The 20,996-nt window shown below is 37.5% G+C and overlaps 1 protein-coding gene across 2 annotated transcripts in view; it reads right to left on the bottom strand.

Moving 5' to 3' along the window:
• DROSHA (drosha ribonuclease III) overlaps nt 1-20,996 on the bottom strand; it is a 71,164-nt gene that overhangs the window by 27,022 nt on the left and 23,146 nt on the right. For both annotated transcript variants that reach the window (XM_071736630.1, XM_071736629.1), the window contains 7 exons: nt 19,238-19,407; nt 14,374-14,498; nt 12,317-12,416; nt 8,066-8,173; nt 4,484-4,591; nt 2,368-2,506; nt 1,638-1,698 (listed from right to left, as the gene is read on the bottom strand). In XM_071736630.1, coding sequence (XP_071592731.1) covers nt 1,638-1,698; nt 2,368-2,506; nt 4,484-4,591; nt 8,066-8,173; nt 12,317-12,416; nt 14,374-14,498; nt 19,238-19,407 — 811 coding nt within the window. The remainder of the gene's footprint in view (nt 1-1,637; nt 1,699-2,367; nt 2,507-4,483; nt 4,592-8,065; nt 8,174-12,316; nt 12,417-14,373; nt 14,499-19,237; nt 19,408-20,996) is intronic.

The raw sequence follows: 20,996 nt of genomic DNA, 5'->3' as shown, positions 1-20,996 counted from the left end.
AATTTTCATGTTTTATTCTGAGACACTGTCAGAGCAGCATCGTTGCTTCACACTGAGGTCGGGTCTGTGTGTCCATCAGAAGGCACCAGATGATTGAAGCAAGCAGTCTTTTTTCAGCCTTGTGCATGCAACTAGTGAAGTTGTACAATTAGCATCAAAACCTGCAGGGTGTGGGGCTCTGGAACAGGTTCATTGGTATGGCAGAGCTACAATGGAGTAAGTACTTCAATTTTTCATAGCATCTTTAAATGTCCTGTTTTCTGTAGCTTTCTTTGAGCTCAAAAGAAAAATTTGCAATACAGGAAGATACATTCAAAGATGCCATTAAGCTAGTAGAATCCTTTGGTCTCCTATTACTGCTCCTGATTTTTTTGTTGTTGTTGTTTGTTTTGCACAGTTTGGTTTCCTCCAACCTCTCTGCCTGCTTATCTAACAAAGCACTAACAGCACACAGGAACTGGAAAAGAATTTGAGTTTGTCTTTGAGTACATATAAACTAAAGCTTTACACATCAAAGCATGTAAGTAGCACCATTTTGACGTCACACATGACTGCGAAAGAATCAAGGTGATTTCCACAGGATTATCTGGTTTTAATTACTATTCCAGGAGATATTTTCAAGTGTTTGACAGCTTTTACTGTAATATGCACTCCCCCAACAACTACATAGTTAGCTTAATTTCTGAAATATCAGGCCTTTGTTTTAGGCTGAAAGAATGTAGGCTCTGCTTTGTAAAAAAGTGTGCAAAATTACAGTTCCTCTGTGTAATAACAGAAAACTCAGGTGTCTCAGAAGGGGGGTTTCATACTCGTGTTATTTTGTGAGAATTAATGCAAGTTAGCCTTATCTCATGTTATATTAAGAGGGCTGAGAAGCTTGTGGTTGACTCTCAAAGAAAAGGGAATGGCATAGCTGAAACAGCATTCAGGGAACACTGCACCATAGTAAATTCAGAATTCAAGTTCTCCTATCCCCAAGCTTCCTCCAAGATGATGACTCTTAACAGGTCCAGTTATAGCATTGGTTAACTAAAATGAACTTTGCAACTGTTTCTTGTATCAGCCCTATGAGCTTCGCATATTCGCTTTGGCTAAATATGGTGCCTCCATCTTAAACATGATTTATTTGCATGGAATTCTTAGTGGTCATTTAAGGATTATTACATTACAACATTAATGGTTTTTGCATAAGTCTTTAAATTGGACAAGTAAATCAGTGAAGCCCACATGCAGTATCACCTTCATGTTAACAAAGTGCTATGCCAGGAAGGTACTACTGTGGGGAAACGTGATAGAGAATCCAATTTCAAGCAATGATAACAATAACAACAAATCTTATTTTTCAGTCTGCAGAAAGCAGAAAGGTACCCTTTTAGTCCTCCTCATTTCAAGGATAAACAAAGATGATAGAATTATCTGTAAAAACATTTCTCAGGAGTTTTCTGGAGTCATGACCAAACATTTACTATGTCACTGCTAATAGAGGTTCAGCACATCTTCATAATAAAAAAGTCAATTCAAAATGACTTTTCAGTTCAACTACTTGCTGAAGCTGTTGCTGATAATAAGTTAGTTGTTTCTATTTATCATCTCCCTTTGCAACAGCTTCCCTACTTGCAAACAATTATTTTCATTACCTGGAAGGAGCTGGATCATCCTGTCCCAAACGGGACATAATATTTATCAGGGTGTTTATTCCTAGAAGAAAATACAATGCACTATTAAATAATCAACTACTAATTCTATTTGAATAGACTTAGAAAAGAATTACTCAAAAATGTTACTTTGTAACAGATGTACACAAGCTCATGCTGTTGTTTAGAGGGTTCACTTACAGCAAGTGTAATCCTTACAGATTCTCCCTGCCTGACCACAGTCCCATTACAATACTATTTTATTTATGAATTCAAACAGTCAGATAAAAATACCACAGTTGCAGGAAAAAGATACTCCAAACATGACATACACAATAAACAATTTACTTCTTTACAGCTGAATATACTTTTGAGAGGTAAGGAATATTCTGAAGCAGGTAGACCACGTATTTTCACACTAATAAAACATTTACACAGAATATCCCCTGGTTTGCGTCCACCATGTTAAGCAGCAATTTAAGAACACAGCACTTTCCAAAAAATCAAAGAAAATAAATTCTCCCACTTATTACCCTTGCTTTTTCTTAACTCTTGTTGACCAATTTGCAAAATCCAGTCTTTTAGACAGATCTCACTGGTGCCTGTGTATAAACATTGAAATCTTCCTCTGAGGGGATCTCTCAAAAGAACAATGGCCATTGAAATAGTAATGGACAAAATGTTTTCCTACTGACTGTGGGAAGTGACAAATGGTAGTGGTGTAACAGCATACCTTTTTTCCTCATGTGCATATGATGAACTTTTCTATCTCCATACTTTGGCTGTCTAATCCCACAGTTGGATAAGGAATTTCTGGCATGATCCGGATTCATTCCAAAGTTTAAGTGATGGCTTGGATGAGTCATTGCAAGCTACGATGTACAACATACAGGAATAAAAAAAAAATAATGTATTTTTGCAATTTAAAAAAAAATAAATCAGAGTGATTGTTGTTAACTGTTATTTTTCAGTTCGAAGAAAGGCAACAAAGTGATATCGTCAATTAGCAGCTTGGTTCCAGTGATTTAAATGTAGGAGGTACTATTTCAGATGTCAAAAAGAAGTAACATTTATGCCCAATCATCAGTTTAACTAATTAACTTTCAATACATTTATTTTTCTTCAAAGAAAAATTAGTGTAGAAGAGAAAGCTTGAACTGTCAATTTGGTACAAGAGACTTGCTTACCAGCTCTGCTGACCTGATTTCAATATATTTGCTTAAACACAGACTCTAACACTGCAGCATAAATACTTGTATTAACACATGAACAACTAGAAGAGCTCCTCAATCATTCACATATTTGATTTAAGGTTATTTAAATACATACAGAACTTTTCTACTTAAAAAAAACAAGCAACAAACAAGTATGTTATCTCTGGTGTGGTTATTCACAGAACTTTTTTTCATCACTATACAGGTCCACTTTTAAACTGGAAACGAACAACAATGCCAGGACTGGTCTTCTCTTTTACATTTGCACCATTTAGCATTTAAAAAAAATTACTTTGCTGTTGACACCACCACTACAAAAACGACAGCAGTAAATAGAACCAAAGCTAGTTTTTATGACATTACCTGCAAACTCACACATTTTCTGATGCTTTACACACCTAAAAATACTGTGCATGTAGAAATGTATGTGTACACACACCTTGTGGATAAGTTAAAGAGATACATTGGCAAATTCATACTTCAGAAAGTTATTTCTGAAACACTTGCAAGACTGGTGCTGCAGGCTGTGAGCGAAGACATTCCGGGAGTTAATTCAAATACTGTCGGTGGCTTTCTAAACACAAGACTTAGGGAAGTTTATTATTTTATTCTAGAGAGTAAAATTATACTTAATCCACAATAAGAAATTTCTCCAAGTCCTTTTTTAATTCCTTGCTAATATTAATCATTTTGTTATAAATGCATTTTCTCAACTTCTGCTCCATCTGAACTGGATGACAAATTACAAGTTCTCTGAATATTTAAATTGGCATGATCTTTTTTGCCTAGTCTGTATTTTAAAAAGAACACATCATGAAGAAACAGATAAAAATCAGTGCAAAAGTATACATCTAATATTGCCTGTGCTTGAGGAGATGGCTGGTACTACATGCATTTTTAAAAAGCTCCTCTCTGGAACAAGTTTTTAGGTTTTAAATAAACTTGCACAGGGATCAGGGATTAAAAAGTACTTCTGTTTCAACTGCAAATTAATTTTACTATTTCTGACACACTTGATTTTAGGCTTTCTCCCCTTGTTGACTGCTTCTTTCGGGTTTGTTGTTGACTGCTGTGTTCTCGTTTGTGCATTTGGTCTCAACACTTTAAAAATTTCCATTTTCATCTTTCATATTAAAACTCAGGCAGCCTCCAAACAACCAAATCCTACAAGAGCTGTTCTTTTTCACTAGCTGTAAGTGCGAAATAGAAAAAGCAACACTTGTTACTCTTTTTTTGAACCGACTATAAAAGGAAGATGCAAGACATCTACATATCACTGAATATCTAAAATATTTTTTAAAATATCTAAAAAAAGAAATTGCATGGAAATAATGGGTAATGCACCTGAGAGTCTTTTCAGTAAGCATCTCTTTGTCTTTCTACACATAACAAGTAAATGCAGAGCTACCACTGGAGCAAAGGCAGGTGTATGTATAAATGCAGAATAGATGTTTCCGTTTGGAATTCTCTTTGGATAACAAACTTTTGAAAGTTCTGCAGTGCAAGTAATCAACTATGTCCAGGATGTGGCAATGTAGTGAATTTCTTAACTCTGTACAGCAGGCAGGATTACGAATAAACTCAATAAATTAGGAAGACAAATCACCAAGTAGTTTATTTTTTTATATATCTTACCTGCAGCAAGCACCTATCTCGGAAAGTGTAGCCTATCAGTTTGTCCAAATGCATCAGACACTGATGGTAGCGGACATGGTGGGTGAGGACAGGAAGCATCATTGCGTGCTAAAAAACAATCACAATGGGAAAAGTATTCAATTTCAGTGTACAAAGTAATCACCTGACTAACCTATAAATGCAAACACTTTCCATTTCTCAACACTGGGTTCTACTGTATGGTTTCATTGAGCAAAAAATATCATCGTTTCCCAACCTTCATCAGAGTACTTAAATCAGATTTGTCCATCTGCACTGTCACAGTGGGGGCACAGCCTCACCAACCTTCTAACTTAAGTGTTTTGAATGATATAATAAAAATGTCTGGTCACAAGTAACATCAAATTTCAACAAGCTGTGTATATGATACTACATGTTTTTACCTTCTCATTTAACACCTTGAAGTTTTAGATTAGTACCTGTAATGAAGAAAGGCTATTTCCCTCTGCCTCATAACATTAGGGAAAAATGTCTTTATTTCACTTTAACCAGTTTTCACCAAGAAGTATCAGCTACTTGATTTTCAAGAACAGTTATTAGTGCCTTGCTTCATTTCCTTCTGAGGAAGAATTAAAAGCTTTTCCAAATGCTGTAGTCTATTTCCTGGCTTAATGTGCTAAAAAAATATCAGAAAGGCTGCTGTTTGATTATCTAGGAAACAGATAATGTTTTTCTGTTGGGGAAAACTTCAATAAAAATTTAACTAACTATATTGCAACAATGAAAGTCTCCCTCTTTTAGTTCTGTAAAGCATGAATTATACATTGATATTAACTTTGGATAGGTCAGGGTTGGAATAAGCAAGTAGTACTGTTTAGCAGTACAGCAGAACAGCAAGTATATCAACATCAAAAATCTTGCCTAAGAGTGAAAAGCAAGAGCTTCAGGAGAAATGTCAATATTTAAATAATCGTATCCATGTGACCATTTTTTTAACAGTGATATGAAAGCTCAGTATTAGTGAGACAAAGTGAATATATTCAAAAGAATGACATGTTTTAAGACAATAAAAGTCTGAGGCTATCACAAATAATTTCAGAAAGAGGAATGTGTATGATTAGAAAGATGAAAGAATAGAGTGGAGAGATGCAAGAAAAACAAGCACACAAAGAAGATGATGTATAATTTAAGGAATAATCATGTTATGGATTTCTGCACATCATTAAAGAAAGAGCACAGAAAATAAAAACTGGTGAATATTACAGAATTGATACATTAAGAATAACCAATGGCAATACTTTGTTTAAGCAGAAGATTGCAAAATTTGAGAGCTGAACATATAGCTGGAAGATAATCAAAGAACCATCTGTGTTGAAAGAGATCCTTAAGACCATTGAGTCCAACATTGGCAAGTTCACACTAAACCATGGATGTAAGCACCACATGTATATGTCTTTTAAATACCTCCAGGGATGGTGAACCAACCACTCCCTTGAGCATCCTGTTCCAGTGCCTGACAACCCTTTTGTTTAAGCAACTATTCCTAACATCAAATCTAAATATCCCTTGACACAACTTGAGGCCACTTCCTCTTCTCCTATCACTTACTACGTGAGAAAAGAGAGTGACACTCACCTCCTTACAACCTCCTTTCAGGTCTTCTACTAAAAGAGCAGTAAGGTCTCCCCTCAGCCTCCTTTTCTCCAGGTTTAACAACCCCATTTCCCCCTGATACTCCTCAAAAGACCTGTAGCTCCTCACCCTTCACCAGCTTCACCTGATCTTCTCTGGGCTTGCTCCTGCACTTCAATGTCCTTCTTGTAGTGAGGAGCCCAAAACTCACCATAGTATTTGAGAAGCAGCCTCACCAGTGCCAAGTGCAGGGGGACAATCACATTCCTAGTCCTGGTGGCCACACTATTTCTGATACAAGCCACAGCACTGTTGTCCTTCTTGGCCACCTGGTACACTGCTGGCTCATACTCAGCTGGCTGTCATCCAGTACCCCCAGGTCCTGTCTCACTGGAATTAGCCAGTTAACAGGAAACAAAGACTTTCTGGATCACCGAATCTTGCATTTCTGAGTGGCAGAAAAATGCAAAAACATTCCAAGCAAACTAATTGTAAGTGAAATTTTATTTTTTTACCGTGCCACTCATTTAGAATTTTCCTAGGAAAATTTACAAGCTAGGGTAACACTCCTCCTGTCTCCATATAAAATGTACCAGTGTGCTTCCTATGTCTTCCTTTGCAGAAGAAATTCACCACAAAACAACATGAAAAAGCAATACAAAAAACCCATCCAAAACTTATTGCAGGGGATGACCCTGCTTCCCTGCCTGTATGTTCCACTGCACTGGTTGGGAAAAGTCCCACAAGCAAGGTTTAATATTCTTTATTCTAATACATATAGCCCCAGGCTTGAAGACCAAAATATAAAGTTATAGATTTTTATCAGCTGTGGTGCGGTAAACAAAGAACTCGCATCTCCCAGGGAGTGCACAGAAGACCTTTAATTTGACTCTTGTAGTTATATTGACAAATTGATTCAATTGCTGTGTATCATGTCTGATTATAGGCATTTGATGTTTCTGATATTTTAGGTATTTGTCTCTTCAGAAGAATATCAAATGCATGCTTTAAAAATTGCAGTAGGCTATAGAACGTCTGCACTTTACCTCTGCCCAGAGGGTGGATTTATGTGTATTTAGGTTTAGTCTTCTCTAATCTGGAAAAAAGCAAGTAGCAACAGCAGCAATCTTTCATTTTACAGGCATACAGTTTGTCTACTCTTGGCCACTCAAAGAAATCAAATCAAAGGATTTTCATATCAGAACTGTCTGATTTAGATGTTCACATCTACTGGCTGTAGATGGGCACAAAAAACATGAAATAGCTTTACTTTCATAATTCTTTGGTGTTTTGCTGTCCTTCAAAAAAATGAAGCAAGAATATCCAAGATGACATTGAGATGAATCACAGAAGTTATTATAAATAACACAGAACCCTTTCAAAGGCCCTAAATTAGAAATTTATGCTGTTTACCTAATCTGTAACAATAGATATGGTTCAGAACAAAAAAAATTAGAAAAGGTTTAATTTTCCTCAGCAGGTTGAGAAGATAATATTCTACCGGTCTCTTTCTTTGACTTCAGAAGCAACAGTAGAATCAGAACAAATATTCCAGACAGAAAAAAAGCAATTTTAATTATTAGCATCTCTCCTGTTAGAAGTCTGATAAGGCCAAAGGGGAAATTCTAAGATAAAAACAGGATATCTAAAACCAACCCAATTGCTGGATAAATTTCCACACTAGACTCAACATTTGGCTAACGAGCCAGAAGCTGGCCACTCCTACCCTCCCCTCCTCTGAGCTGATCAACTAGTGGCAAGAAAACTAAAATTTTAAAATAACTTTTGTTTGCGGAGGGGATGGACAGGACACGAGGATATTTTCCTAAATCAACAGGCAAAGATATTTATTTCCATTTGGCTCTTCAGACTAGAAAGACTTTTGAAGGAACAACTAGAAAGACTCCTTGAAGGAGTAAGTGGCAGCTCTCAGGAGAGAAAATACATCAGACATTTATGGGCTTTCTTCACCTGGCAGACATCAGAGCGTATCCCTGTTTTCCAGAATCCCTGGCTACTCAACTCCACAGTCACTTCACGTCTCATGGTGTTCTTCTGACGAATTTTCTGCAGGGCTTCCTAGACAGAGGGAAAACAGAACTCCTGTGAAGAACTTTCTACAAAAAGCTATCTACAATGCAAATGTTTACATTCACAATACCCGTTTAAGGTTTGCTTTTGGTGAGCAGGTTCTAAGACAAATGTTGTAACTGCTAGTCACAGACTGTAGTGGATGTGCTAGGGTATGAAGCCAGAGGATTTTCATAGGTAAGATGATAACAGAGGGGACTACATGACAGAACAAACCAGTCCAAATGGTACACCCAAGATGATACATAAATAAGAAAGTTCAAGTCCTTATAAAACAAGCACATGCTTTACCCCTATGTGGAAAACAACCTATTCATTTAAGTCCACCACCATGGTAGTCTAGGTTTGAAGCACTCAGTAGGAGTAAAACAGACTAAATAAAGAAAAATCCCAACCTTATTTTGTGATGTTGGCTACTTCATAATAGCTCCTGTTCAGCACTGTCAGTATCCCAGTCTGAAAAAGGGCTCAGCATTCACTAATACTGAAGCTTATTATGATGAAATCTGCCAATATTATTTCAGTTAAAAATGTTCTAAAAAAATTCTGGTTTGCCTTGACCACTGACTGTTTGGTGTCATGCAAACAGTTCACTTCCCTCTAGAAGCTATAAAAGGGACAGGATCATTAAAAGAGAATATTTTATGTTACAAAAATAAACAAGCTAAAAGAAATCACCCCAGATCAAGATTTTCTGGTTCCAATACTACAGACCCCCCAGGGTATGCAAACTCCTGACAAACCCACTAAGTGTAAAGACTCCCTCAGTGCTCTTCTTTCTTCAGAACATGAAACTTTTCAAAGCTCCAACCCATCCTCCCTCTCCTTTTCACTACAGGGCACTTGCTCAAAGCATCTCTTTCCAGCTTCCAGTAGCCCAGGAGCAACTCTGGGCAGGAACAGGCTCTCTCTTCTGTTCTGCAGAGACACAGAGTTGTTCCAAGAGGCATCTCTATCCAGAACCAGATTTATCAACCCTCATACACCTCAATAGCAAGGAATACAGAGTAGGAGGCTAGTTAGCCCTGGCTCCTCTTATATTCAATGAAAGGGAATAAATGGCTTTAAAAAATGCATTTCTCTCTCCACTAACTTCAAAGTGAGCCTTCAGGTCCTCATTACCTTCTGTAAATGCCCAAAGCCAGGTTAGAGGAATAAAGCCCTCAGGCACAATCTTGTCACAAATAATAACATCATACGATCTTGTAGTAGTGAATGACCAATGGCAGAGGGAAGAGAGATGCTTCTCTTGTGCATAGATACCCCTTTGTGCACCATCTCAAATTTGCATTTCTAGGCTTTGTTACTGGGTGCTTTCTGAGACAGGTGCTACAGCATTTGCTAGACCTCACTTTACTTTCAGGCTGCATGCTCAGGAGCATTGCAGTGTTACTCATAATATGTGATTCACAATCTTTAAAAGGCTGTTTACTATTCAGGTGCAGCCCAGCAGCTCCTTCTAAGTTACTGACACATCCATTGGCAAAATGCATAGGCTATCTTCACATAAAGCTTCTGCTCCAGCCCCATATGCCTCTAAAATACCAGACAACTACTCGATAAACCCAATATCCTAGATAATATGATTTAGAAACAAAAATCAGCACAACACAGTGATAAATATCAAAGGAGCATTTTATCTTCTGAAGCAAAGCATAATCACCCTGCTACATTCAATCTACTACACTTTTAAAGGTAAGTCATTCATTAGCCCTTAATGAAAAGATACCCATAAAACAACTGTTTTCCCTTCTATTTGCTCTGAGTGTAGACAGATGTAGCAAAAATAAATCCTCTCCTATAGAGACACCATTTTTTTTCCCCTTACAAGTGTGTGGCAGTTAAGTCATAACATTGTGGTTTTCCCCATTTACAAGAAAGGAAGATAAGGGTTCATTTAATACAAGCATAAAATATTAACTAAGGCTCTTGTTCATATAACAGTATACTATGCTGTGCAGCAATAACAAAAATCAGGTGCAATGTCAAATGTATCAGACCAAGGCTACACAATCAGCAGACTGTGGAAGACTCAGGAGCTGGACTCAATCATCTTCATAGGTCCTTTCCAACTCAGGATATTCAATGATTGTATGAATCACCAGGGTTTCTAATCAATACATAAAAATATGACACCATTTAACTATATTTGGCTCAGTACTCAAGAATTTCTTCTCTATGTATTCTTTATATAAGCTGTCCAATTAAGGCTGCATGGTAGACATGCAGCAGATAAATTCAAAGCTTCAGTCCAAGATTTTAAATAAATACCTGTGAACAGGCTGCTTTAGTCTATATTTTAGTGATTTTAACTCCCAGTTGGCTGAGTACCTGCACCTAAGAAATGCTGATTGCTCATCACGCGGGAGAGGAGAGAAAAGACAAAATTTTGACAAATATCTCATTTTTCCATTAAAGATTATGGAAAATAACAACAACCAGAATGTTTTTACTCAGAGGTCTTAAGTAACGTCACTAAGCCTGCTGAACAAGTTACAGTTTAAAGTCACAAGTGTAGTAGTTTTTATCTCAAAAGATAAGTATTTAAAATTATGAGCCAGTTAAAATGCACTCTGAAATAAAGTCCTTTATTCAAATTCTTGAAACTATTAATGGCAACATCTATAAAGAAGTTATGGTTCTATAAATATAATTTCTATAATTGGGCAAAAAACTTGAAGTAAAAACAGATGAAAAAAGGAAAAAAATCCATTTAGAAAAATGGGTAAAATAAAATCAGTATTAACAGCCTGAAAATAAAATCTTCTGTGAAGGATTTCTCTTCATAAACAGGGCAGTCATAGGGAAGAGAGGAGCAGGTGTTTATCAGTCTACTACAGGCCATCTAGCCAGGTCAAAAGAGCAGATAAGGCCTTCTATTGGCAGATAGGAGAAGCTTCATGTTCCTTAGCCCTGGTACTCTGAGGGATTTCAACCACCTCAACATCTGCTGAAGGGACAACATGGGAAGGCATCAGCAATCCAGGAGGTTGCTGGATGGATAGCTTTGGTGGGTAAGGAACTGGTCTGGACTATCCCATTCAAAGAGTTGTGGTCAATGTGTTGGTGTTCAAATAGAGACCAGGGATGAGTGCTGTTCCTCAGGGCTCAGCATTAGGACCAGAGCTGTTAAATATCTTTGTCAGAGATATGGACAGCAGAACTGACTGCAGCAAGTTTGCTGATGACACTGAGCTATGTGATCTTGTAGACATGCTGAAGGGAAAGGATGCCATCCAGAGGGACCCTGAAAGGTTTGAGAGGTGGGCCCATGCCAACCTTCTGAAGTACAACAAGGCCACATAAAAGGTCCTGCATCTGGGAGAGGGCAATCCCACGCACAAATACAGGCTGGGAAGAGAATGGATAGAGAACAGCCCTGAGGAAAAGACTTTGGGGTGTTGGTTGATGAGAAGTTCAGAGAGTCAGCAGAGTCCACTTTCAGCCCCAAAAGCCATCTATACCCTGGTCTGAATCAATATAAGTGTGACTAGCAGATTGAGGAAGGTGATTCTGCCACTCTACTCCACTGTCATGAGACTCCCCCTTGGGTACTGCGTCCAGTTCTGGGGCCATCAACACAAGAAGGACACAGAGCTCTTGAATAAAATCCAGGGGAAGGCCAGGAAGATGACAGAGGCTTGAAGCACCTCTCCTGTGAAGATGGGCAGAGAGAGTCGAGATTGATAAGCCTGAAGAAGAGAAGGCTCTGAGGAGTCCTTATATCAGCTTCCCAGACTTCAGAAGAGGGCCCTAAAGCAAAGCTGGATGTGACTTTTTACAAGGTCATGGAGTGAAAGGACAAGGGTAAACGGATTTTAACCGAAAGCAGGTAGACTTAGGTTAGATATCAGGAAAAATTCTTTAGTGTTAGGGTGGTGAAATGTTGAAACAGGCTGCCCAGAGAGGTTGTGGATACCCCTTTCGTTGAAGTGTTCAAGGCCAGGTTGGATGGGGCTGTGAGCAACTTGTGGGAGGTCTAGTGGGAGGTGTCTCTGCCCATGCAGGGGGGTGCAACTGGAAGATCTTTGTGATCTTCACCAACTCAAACCATTCTATGGTTCTACCATAGGCTTTATTCCATCCTGAATCACCATGCTCAGTTATCAGTTATAGAAAGGCTGAGCATACCTCTCTTTGTGATAATTTCTGTTTATCAGCCTGTTTGACTTTGGGACTATTGGCCAGGAGGTGACGCAGCTTCACATAACTCTTCCACAGCTTTTGGTATCTGAAGGACAAAACCAGAAAAAAAAAAATATTTTGGTCAATACAACACAAAAGTTTCTCATCATTTGTCCTTATGAACACAAGAGCTGCTAATAATGCACCCATATGCATGCAGATTGCCTACAAACATCTTTTTGCTCCACAAAAAAAAATATCAAAACATTTTACAAGAGAGGTGACAGTGTCTCTGCAGTCGTTTCAACAGAGTGACCACAAGGGCCAAGAGGAGGCTTAAGCGTGAAGTGATCAACCAAGCTTAGGGCAGAACACAGGTCTCCCAGACACCCATCTGTTCTCTCCAAATAGCCACCTCCACATGCAGAAAATACTGGCCTGCAGCATGACATCTTAATTCAGGAAGGTGAAAACTCCTTCTCCACAGCATTTACCATATCACTCAATGAAAAGCAGTAGTAACTTTTTCCGGAAAGTTTCTGTCCTTACATTGGCTAAAACATTTCAGTGTAACACATGAAGAAAATTTCTATGATTCACGTGCAACACAAAGTCATTCCCTCAGCAGTGAAATTAAAATTTCATTTCCTAGAGGCTTGTGCTGAATGGAAAAAAAAGACATCAAGCTTTCTCTGTGGTTAGCATACAGTTAGTTGCTGGTTTTCTCCAGCCATCTAGCCTTTTCATATTTTCAGGGTAATTTCACATGAACATAAATAACAGAACACTTTCCTCAGCAGGAGTCCCTCTGTGATCTAGCAGAGATATTAACAAAACCTGCAAGAACTTGCTCCATTTGTAGACAACATCCACCATCACACTCAGCTGCAACTGAGCAACAGGATCAGAAGTTTCTATGGAAGCAGTGACCAAGAGAATCATGATATGGACCTTTTGTCCTTAGGAAAAAAATGCTATCTGCAAAATAGCATCACTTCTGTAGAATTTTTTTAAGAAAACCCAAACAAAGAGATTTTTAATAGGAAGCAGGGAATTGGAGGACAGAGGGAAGAAGTTTCCCCAAGGAATTTAATTTCTTCGAGTTATCAACAGTTACATTAAAAAAAAAATATTACATTATAATAGATCTTTCTCAGCACTGTGAGCATTGGTTTTAGTAGGAAGTTACCACAATAGTGGCACAGTACCGTCAGAAATTAAGAACTCTGAATAAAATCTAATCAGTTTTACACTACTACATGAATCCATAGTGAAACAGTATTTCTTGCTCTGACTGAAGTTCTGATTCCCTCTGCACTCCTTCACTACATTTGTCCATTTATATCTGTAAGAATATAAAAGGTACAGAGAAAAGTATCATGGATGCAACAGTTTCCAAGCTAGGAAACAATTCATAGTCTTGGATCCTCCAACGCACAGAAAGATACAGCTAAGCAGGATAGGACAGGATGCAAGAAACATAAATGTACCAAAGGAAGCAAACAGGAAATATTATATCCCTCATTCCTTTTTCATATCATGCACAAAAGTACTAGTACTGGGGAAGTGATTACTGGAATCTTCTCCCTGTCAGTGGCATAAAATGATTCAGAGACTTGAGAAATTTAGAGAAGGAAAGTCTATTCAGTGCTGTTAAACAAAATCTAAATACATCCTCTAGCTCAGAAATCCATTTGTTACAGACCTTTGGAAGTCTGCCTAAATACTCCTCTTCTGCTTTCCTGTTAAATTATTCTCTCTCTCAAAGCCTCTTAAAGAAGTAACATTGAGCTTGAGGAACCTTGGGTCTGACCTAGAATTGCTTGTCTCAGGTTGAGAAATTTCACACTGCACACACATGCACAGTTACTTCAGCAGATCCTGAATCATGCCAGAAAGAAGTTAGATCTTATATTCTTTAATTTACAAGAGCTAGTGCCCAATGCCATAAGCACTAAGCTTTATTTCAGACTCAATTAACTACATAAGCAAGTCCTATTTAAGCCACAAATAACAACAGCAACGAGTTTCTGAATGAAAAGGTGGAAGGAAAAGCATCTTACTGTGGATCTCCAGCATAACTGAGCTGAGCAGGTCGTATCCCAAAGTGGACAATAATGGGGAAAGTAATTACATCAGGATTGAACTGTTCACGGTCCAGTTGATCAATACGAACTGAGCTGGGTTTCTAGTAGAAAAAAAAAAAATATACCTAAGTGACAACAGCTCCATGGGAAATATATTACCTCAAGCCTATGCTATCCAGGAACTCGAAAGCAGCAGTATTCCAAGCTTATTAAAATAAACATAAAACTAATCATTAGTACCATAATAAGTATTTGGCAATTACAATGACTGAAATGAAGCTAATTGACTTAGCTCACCCAGTGAAAAAAGAAACTATTTTTGTTTTAATTTCACAAGTCAGGAAATTTACAGTTTGATTATTTCTGAGAACTTAAAGCAATTTTCTTCTGTTGAACATCACACTGAAAATAAAATCCGGATTAGCATTCTGGCATCCAAGCTCCCACATGCCTGAGTAGTTCACAAAGATCAGGTTACTTCTCTAATTTTAGTTCTGCTCCTGATTTCCCAATACAAGTGAAGCCCTTATTAGAAGCATTCAATCACACTGACTAAATAGTATTAAAAAAAAAATCTTTAATGCTATTCCTAAAAAAGGCACTAAGGCTGATGGGTACAATACAGAATATGAATTTGTCTTTTCTGCACTTCAAAATAGTATTTTTTCTATAGATAAAAAGGACCATGTAGAAGGAAGCAACTTTCGCTTCACCTCTCAAAACAGAGAAAAAGAGTAATTGCACATCACTGTAGAAGACATGCTGCTTACAGAGCTCTGGATCACTTATCTAACATATTTAAAAACTCAGCCAAAGGCACACATTTTGTCTCCCAGCATAAATTTTCTCCATTCCCTGGCAAGCTGCTTTGGTATGTGCCTGCCTACTCCCCACTTTGCAATCAGCTGGATGAGGCAAATATTTTCTGCTTGTCTCAGGTTTCAGAAAAAGGGCATTACTTCTAGTTACCTGCATCTCAAAACTTTTTATTTAGCACTGTGAATTTCTTAAAAGATGAGTTTCAGAAAGAGTTCCCACCATTCTGTTCAAAACCAATAAAAACTATGTCAAGAACAAAGCTTTCACCTTTCAAACCACCTTTGTAGAACTATTCACAGAAATCATTTTCTGCATGGATAAGAAAAGCCAATTCTAGAAACAAAAGTTAGTCTCAGCAGGTGATCAAATTTCCAATCCATTCTAGAAAAACAAAACTTTACTTAAAAATTAAATATTCAGATAGAGAAACATTTTCCAGGGGAAAAATGCTTATCAGCAATAAAAAAGTAAAAAAAGCTCTGGCTTCTAGGGCTTAAAAAAATATGAAGCAATACAAATAATAAAAGGTTTACCTCCCATTAATTTAAATAAAAAGGGATTAGGACAGTAGAATCTAACAGCAAACATGGGGAAGATGTGTAGCAGGCTGCTGTACTCTAAACTAGAGCTTAAAGTCCTGAAATTTATCTGGTTTTGTGGAGTTTGTGGTGCTGAGCCAATTCGAAAAGTTTTTATCTTCACCAAAGCTGTTCATTGGTTCTCCCCTTTCTAAGCATTAAAAATGAGGAACTCCTCCCATCCCCTCCCTCTCAAAAAAGCAGTCTTGCTACAGAACAACTTGTCTAAGAACCAAGGGTGGTAAAATAGGATTAACAGAATATTAATTAACAATATACTCAATGCACCCATTATAAACAACGTATTTGTAAAAATTACAAAAAACATTTAGCTATTCACACATTTCACATTTTAGACACTTAAATAGAAGCAATTTGATCCTCTACAAAGGCAGAAAAGCTTTCAATACATCTCTAGCAGGGTCTGTGTCAAACTGGTGGCTTCAGGATCATTCAAAAACAGACTGTTTCTCTTCATTTATATGTCACTGCTCTTGAGTTTTGTCACTGTTACACAGTGGTTAAAGATACCTGGTAACAATCAGGACAAAAGAACTCCTTATTTAAGATTTAATCACAATTGTTCCTTCACTGACAGTAATGAGAGGGGTCTAGCCAGGCAGAGCTTTTTCTTTTTTCAGCACAGTGAACACCAGATGCCTTTGTGGTGCTGTTTCTGAATATAAAAGGAACAAAGAGCACCTTACAGAAACACAGTATAAACTGTGCACCAGTAGACAGGACACAAGTAAATTAGATATTACTCTTCCAGATTATTTTTTTTTCTATGTTCTTTTAAAAGTGCAGTTAGAGCCCATCTATTAATCACAACCTTTCTTTTAAAATCTCATCAAAACTAAAGGAATTCTAACAGAACAGAGGTTCATTATCTCTGTTTCCTACTACAAAGCTTAACATTTAAGGCTTTGCTGTCAGTAGAAGACACAATGAGACTGCATAGAGATGTGATAGAAAGGTATGACAAAATTCATATACATTTGTACTAGTGAAAAAGCAGCAACATTTTAGAAAGAGAGAAGTATTCAAAAGGATTAAAATTTGTTAACCTTTAAATCTATTCCAACACAAAATTTCGCTGAACTAATGAAATATTGTGAATAAATAGAAAGTTTTAAATAATGCTGAACAGTTGTTAGTTGTTTCAGTGAAAGGGATTTATGTGTCTATCAAATTTTTTTCCATTCTCCATTATGCATATATGAATAAATAAATGGCTGTTGGTTTGTTGATTTTTGTTGTTGGTTTTTGTTGTGTTTTTTTTTTAAGCAAGGCATATATAAAACCTAGATCTGCTCACAGGAGGAATAATTATATCTGAAGTGATGGCGTGGAGTTAAGCAGCAAAATAAAATTTACTTGATTTTACTTTGCTGTGTCGAGTGGATAAATGAATTGAAGAGCTGTCATTTTCTCAAACAGTTTCACTTTGTCTCTATAACACAACTACTTTATTTTCTAAGGTTATAAATGCATGGAAAATACTTTCATACTTTATTTTTTGCTTGCTTTCATACTAGATAGAAAATGCTGCTATGAACAAAAAAAATCCACAAACTCAGAAAGTCCTTGCAACCTTTAGAGAAAAACATGTTCTAATGATGGCATTCATAACATGACATTTCAGAGTGCTGCAGATCTCTTTATGCTTACATATTTTGATGTCCTCCCACATCTCTAAAAAAGCTGTCTTGAGGACTGCAAAGTTTGTCAGTAAAAAAAAAAAAAAAAAAATCACACAATCTCACAATTAACACTACCACTCACAAACTGCACTGCCTTGTGCATATAGACATGTACAGTTCAGTGACACAAGGAAGGAGCATATATGCATTCCTTCATAATAAACCAAAAAAGCAAGTTCTCAGTCAGTTGAAATAAGCATATCTTCAGCAGAACCATTGTAGTTATGTCATCATATACCATACAGATGATGAAAAGTTGTGCAGTAGCATGTACCTTGTATCACAGGCAATGTCAGCTATGTTAAGATAAGCAGTTACAGCTCTTTAATTTCTATTATAACAATTTGTTTTTGCACTCAGTTTTAATCTAGTTCACACAGAATTTTCCATAGTGAGAGTTCTCATGTATTCTGGTATTTCATGTTTCCACAGCTATTATTATTTTCCTTCTGGTTAAAAAGTTTTAGCCGGAATGAAAACACTCAGAATGGAATCAAAGGAAAAAAATTATTCTGCTCAAGTTATGATTAGCTTACAAAGTGGTTTATTAATTGCAGTGCTCCCATACTTAAAAATATAAACTTGAAAATAATATTTAGAACATCCCCCTGGCTGCATTTTGGGACAGGTTTTTCAGTCAGCAAACTAAATTTCCCCTTAGGCATGATGCAACATCACACTTTTCTGGAGAATCTAAGAAGCTGAGCTACGAAGAAAGAAAGAAAGAAAAAGAAAGGTATTATGACTGAGAAAGCTAGAATCATAGAATCACAGAATTTTCAGGGTTGGAAGGAACTGTTAAGATCATCTAGTTCCACGCCCCCTGCCATGGGCAGGGACACCTCCCAGTAGACCAGGTTGCTCAGAGCCCTGTCCAGCCTTGCCTTAAAAATTTCCAGGGATAGGGCTTCCACCACCTCTCTTGGCAACATGTTCCAGTACATGGCAGTCTAAAGTACTAGGCCCAAAGTATGCCTCTACTACTGAGATTCCACTTTACGATACTGAAAAAACAGAATGCTGCAACATCATCTATAATTGTGACCCACATTTCTTAAGTGTGAAAGTCAGAAAAATGGGCTGAAATTGCATAAACACTGGAGTTGAAAGGAGCTGTGTTCAGAGAACATATGCTTTAAAATACTAATTGTTCCAAAAATAATAAGGCCATAGGGGTTTTAAGCTTGGCACTGAAAATTAATGGATGCATTCATTAGGTACACCTAAGGTACACAAAATTCCTCAGAGTGAGTGACAGCGACATAGAAACAATGTGGAAAACACCACTTAGGCAGAAACACCTTCTCCATATTCAGGGCAGGATCAAGAGAGAACACTTTGAATAGAATAAGGGGGTCAAAAGAGGAAGATGAAAGAAAATAGTGAATAGTTACTAATACTCCAGTCCTGTGCCAGGGAAAAAGAATGTGAGATTATGCATATAAAGGCTGTCTGAGAAAATAAAGCAGAGGAACAAACTACAGTTTCACATACATAAACTATAGCCATTCCTATTAACATGCACATTGAAACAGCGTTTATCTGAAATCTGCTCTTCAGCTCAGCAGCAGAGAGTGCAATTCTTCCCAGGGCTGGAACAAGTCAATGAACTGTTTCTACAGAAAACTGCAACTGTGACTGGTCATCTCTCCCCTTCTCACATCAGCCTTTAGTAGACTCTCTGAAACATGACATGTATGTGTCATTGGGCTGTTCATAAAACAGAAATACTTGCTCTACCATGCCAGGGCTGGTAACAATCATCCCTTTGCATTCTTCTGCATATTTCTGCCATTCCAGTTCTTCCCATTGAAGCATGTTGGCAATCTCCTCTTCAGGCACCAGAGCTTTACTGCATCGTAACAAGTAGAGAAGAATCTGATGCATTGAGAGCACTTCTTTTCCTCCATCTTAAAAACATAAATACATTTCAGATTTCACAACTAAAGCATGAGAAAAAAAGAAAACGTGAAGAACACTTAGAATATTTTGAAGTAAAATGCAAACTGCTTGACTTCACAAACATGAATGCACATATTGTATTGATGAATACTGCACGTGCATAAACACTTCTCTAAACTGGAAGCAGTAATGGGAACAGTAGCAAAAGTAGCACTTTCATCATACTGCAGAAGCTGAAGTTTCTAACTTCCCTGAACAAACTTTAAAATTAGTAGGCAGAACAATCAGTTACATTGTTCAGTTTATACCTTCCTTTCCACAGTTCTATGGTATTTTTTTTTTTTTACAATGGTAGTTAAAAAGCCTTTTAGGCATTTATGCAGCTTTTTTAAAGAACACTCAAAATTTTACAAGATACTTCTGGATGAATGCAGTAAGTCATCCCTGCATTTTAAACTCATGTATAGTGCTAACATGCTGTATCTGCAATAATGAAGACTAAAGAGCCTCATATGCTGTCTTCTGTCACTAAATGAATCGAGGGCATGTGGAAACTGCTAAATACTTCTGAGACTCCAGGAAACATCCACAGCAAAGGCTGACTTGTAATGAAGGAAGACAGTATAACAAACATCTGAATGGCTCCAGGCAGCCAGCTACAGATGTGAAGACAAAAACAGGAAAGATGAGTGAGGGTCTTGACAGACCACCACTCAGAAGACAACTGACTATTCAAATTCAGTATGTTTGCTCACAATGATGTAAGACACGTTACTACACTGCTTCAATTTTGATGCGTATCTCTCCAACCTCCTCCTTCAACAACAGAATGTTAACCTGTAGGTGCGGAGGCATCTTCAAGTTTCATCCTCACAGAGCACAAACATTGATTTCTTCCCCAGGGAGCAGGAGCAACACAGTCCTGCCACTGAGTATATGCTACTACTGTGCACACACACAAAAAAAGGAACAGATTAAAACCAGAAGTAAAGCCTTGGAGCAATATGGGTAATGATAACATGATGGGTAATGAAACATGATCCCAGACAGACAAAATTCTTTCAGGACTGCTTCCTAACAGCAGTGCTGAGTAAGACTATGTCCACCACAAGACTTGCAAGGGAACAAATGCTTCTCTTACTTCAGCTGGGATTGCAGCACTATGGTACTGAAAAGATGAAAGGTAATGATACAACATGGCCTCTTAGAACAACCAACTTCATTCAGACTCCAAAAGGGAATCTTAAATTGGGAAAATACACTTCAAACTTCATTGGAAAAAATACTTCTAAGTAGCTACAGGGGCAGATTTCTAAATGTGCAAAATATCCTTTCAAATTAAAGGAGGACTCAAGACTTCTGTCTTTGTCAACACTTAGACTACACTGTTATGCAAGAGGTAGCCCATGTCCAACAATCATCAAAAAAAAAAATAGAAGTGTAGCCTTACTCACTGATGACCGTGTACTGGAAGGGTACAGGTTGTTTCAGATAGCTGTGCCAAACAGCAGTGAGAGACCTGACCTTCCCTGGGTCAGATCATGCAGTACTTGGGACCTCAAATGTTCTAGTCTTTTCTTCTTTTAATGTATTTATG

Source organism: Heliangelus exortis, chromosome 2, assembly GCF_036169615.1.
Source record: "Heliangelus exortis chromosome 2, bHelExo1.hap1, whole genome shotgun sequence".
NCBI lineage: Eukaryota > Metazoa > Chordata > Aves > Apodiformes > Trochilidae > Heliangelus > Heliangelus exortis.
Note: the sequence above shows the minus strand (reverse complement) of the source record. Positions and strands in the feature narration are given on the sequence as shown.